Source organism: Emiliania huxleyi, assembly GCF_000372725.1.
Source record: "Emiliania huxleyi CCMP1516 unplaced genomic scaffold EMIHUscaffold_5132, whole genome shotgun sequence".
Lineage (NCBI taxonomy): Eukaryota > Haptophyta > Isochrysidales > Noelaerhabdaceae > Emiliania > Emiliania huxleyi.
Window position 1 is genome coordinate 1 of NW_005198142.1, and position 1,618 is coordinate 1,618.

A 1,618-nucleotide genomic window follows, 5' to 3' on the forward strand; every position below is an offset into this window, starting at 1 on the left:
TGTGTTTCGTTAGCTAATAAAAAACCTCGGGACATTTTACCAACTCCTTGGCGACGTGCGCGTCGCGTCGCCAAGGCTCTGCGACCTCGGTCGTACAATCGGCGACCTCGGTCGCACAACCGGCCGGATGCGCGGGTTTTCAGCCAGGTTCCCGCGCACCGGCCACAAACTCGACTCGCACAGCAAAAAAACCCGGTGCTCGCGCGCTGCTCCCACGCTTGACCACACACTCGCTGCACTGCTCAAAGCCAACCCTACCTCACTGGCCGCCTCCAACACTGTCCCGCGCGTCTCGCGCCCCAACTGACAACTCATCTCCCGCGCACCGGCCACGAACTCGACTCGCACAGCAAAAAAATCCGGTGCTCGCGCGCCCCGCTCCCACGCTTGACTACACACTCGCTGCACTGCTCAAAGCCAACCCTACCTCACTGGCCGCCTTCGACACTGTCCCGCGCGTCTCGCGCCCCAACTGACAACTCATCATTGTCCCTCGGACACCACTCTCCAGCCGCGCTACCTTCGCCCACCTACCGCTCTCGCATGACATCTCGACAATCCTCATATCTCCACAGTTCTCATTATTGTACATGACTAGCGATGTGTTGTATATAGTTCCTCTTGTGTAAGTAAGACGCGATCCCGCCCAAGGGGCGTCTACTTGGGTTTGTCCGCGACACATCGCGGGAGATACATGCCCAAGTCTCGCGGCACGGGGAAACCCGCAAATCCATCCCCGCCGGGGCGTAAATCGGTCCAGGGCAGTCCTCGTCTGGCAACACGTCGGCCACGCTACTCGTAGGTCCCAGCAACGCGTTTCACCTGTGCGCTCCTATTGTATCCGCAAAAAGTTCGCACCGCGCTTTGGCGACCCAGGCCATGCCGAACTTGTCGCCAGCGTCTGGAGCAGTGCTTGTCACCGGCGCGAGCGGGCTGGTCGGCGGCCATGTGTGCAGCCTGCTGTGCAAGAGTGGTTACTCGGTGCGCGCGGCAGTCCGTGACACCTCGGCCGACAAGGTCAAATTTCTAGAGAAGATGGGCTGCTCGCTCGTGCGTGTGCCAGACCTCCTGAGCGACGAGGGCTGGTTGGCCGCAATGGACGGGTGCGTCGGACTCATGCACGTCGCATCGCCCGTGCAGCTTCCGGGCGATGGAGCATTGTCCGACGACCAGATTATTGAGCAGGCTGTGTCCGGCACCGAGCGTGCTCTTCGCTTTGCAGCCGCGTCGGGCTCTGTGCAACGTGTCGTCGTAACGGCGACGATGGCTTCGGTCTGCGGTACTCAGCGTGACAAGGACCCCGACCACCTATGGGTGCGAGGCCGACAAGAATGACAACCCGGAAACCGGCTACAGCAAGTCGAAGACGGCGGCGGAGGCCAAGGTTTGGGAGCTGGCCGAGGCGCACAAGGAAAAGTTCAGCGTCACGACTGTCCACCCCGCCGTCGTCCTCGGCCCGGTGCTCGAGGGCCAGAGCGTGTCGTCGACGATGGGCTACCTGAAGATGATGCTCAGCGGCAAGGTCATTCCGTTGGCGTTTGGGCTCTGCTCGGCGGCCGACGTCGCGGCCGTTCACCTTCGCGGGCATCGAGAAGGCGGAGACCGCGGGCGAGCGCTA

The 1,618-nt window shown here is 62.1% G+C and overlaps 1 protein-coding gene across 1 annotated transcript; it reads left to right on the top strand.

The window, feature by feature from the left end:
* Nucleotides 1–879: 879 nt before the first annotated feature.
* On the top strand, nt 880–1,522 carry EMIHUDRAFT_124402 (hypothetical protein; the record flags this gene model as incomplete). The annotated part of the gene is made up of 2 exons (XM_005766349.1): nt 880–1,272; nt 1,322–1,522. Coding segments are annotated over 2 exons (594 nt in total), but the record flags the coding sequence as incomplete, so codon positions are not given.
* Between the last annotated feature and the right edge of the window lie 96 nt (nt 1,523–1,618).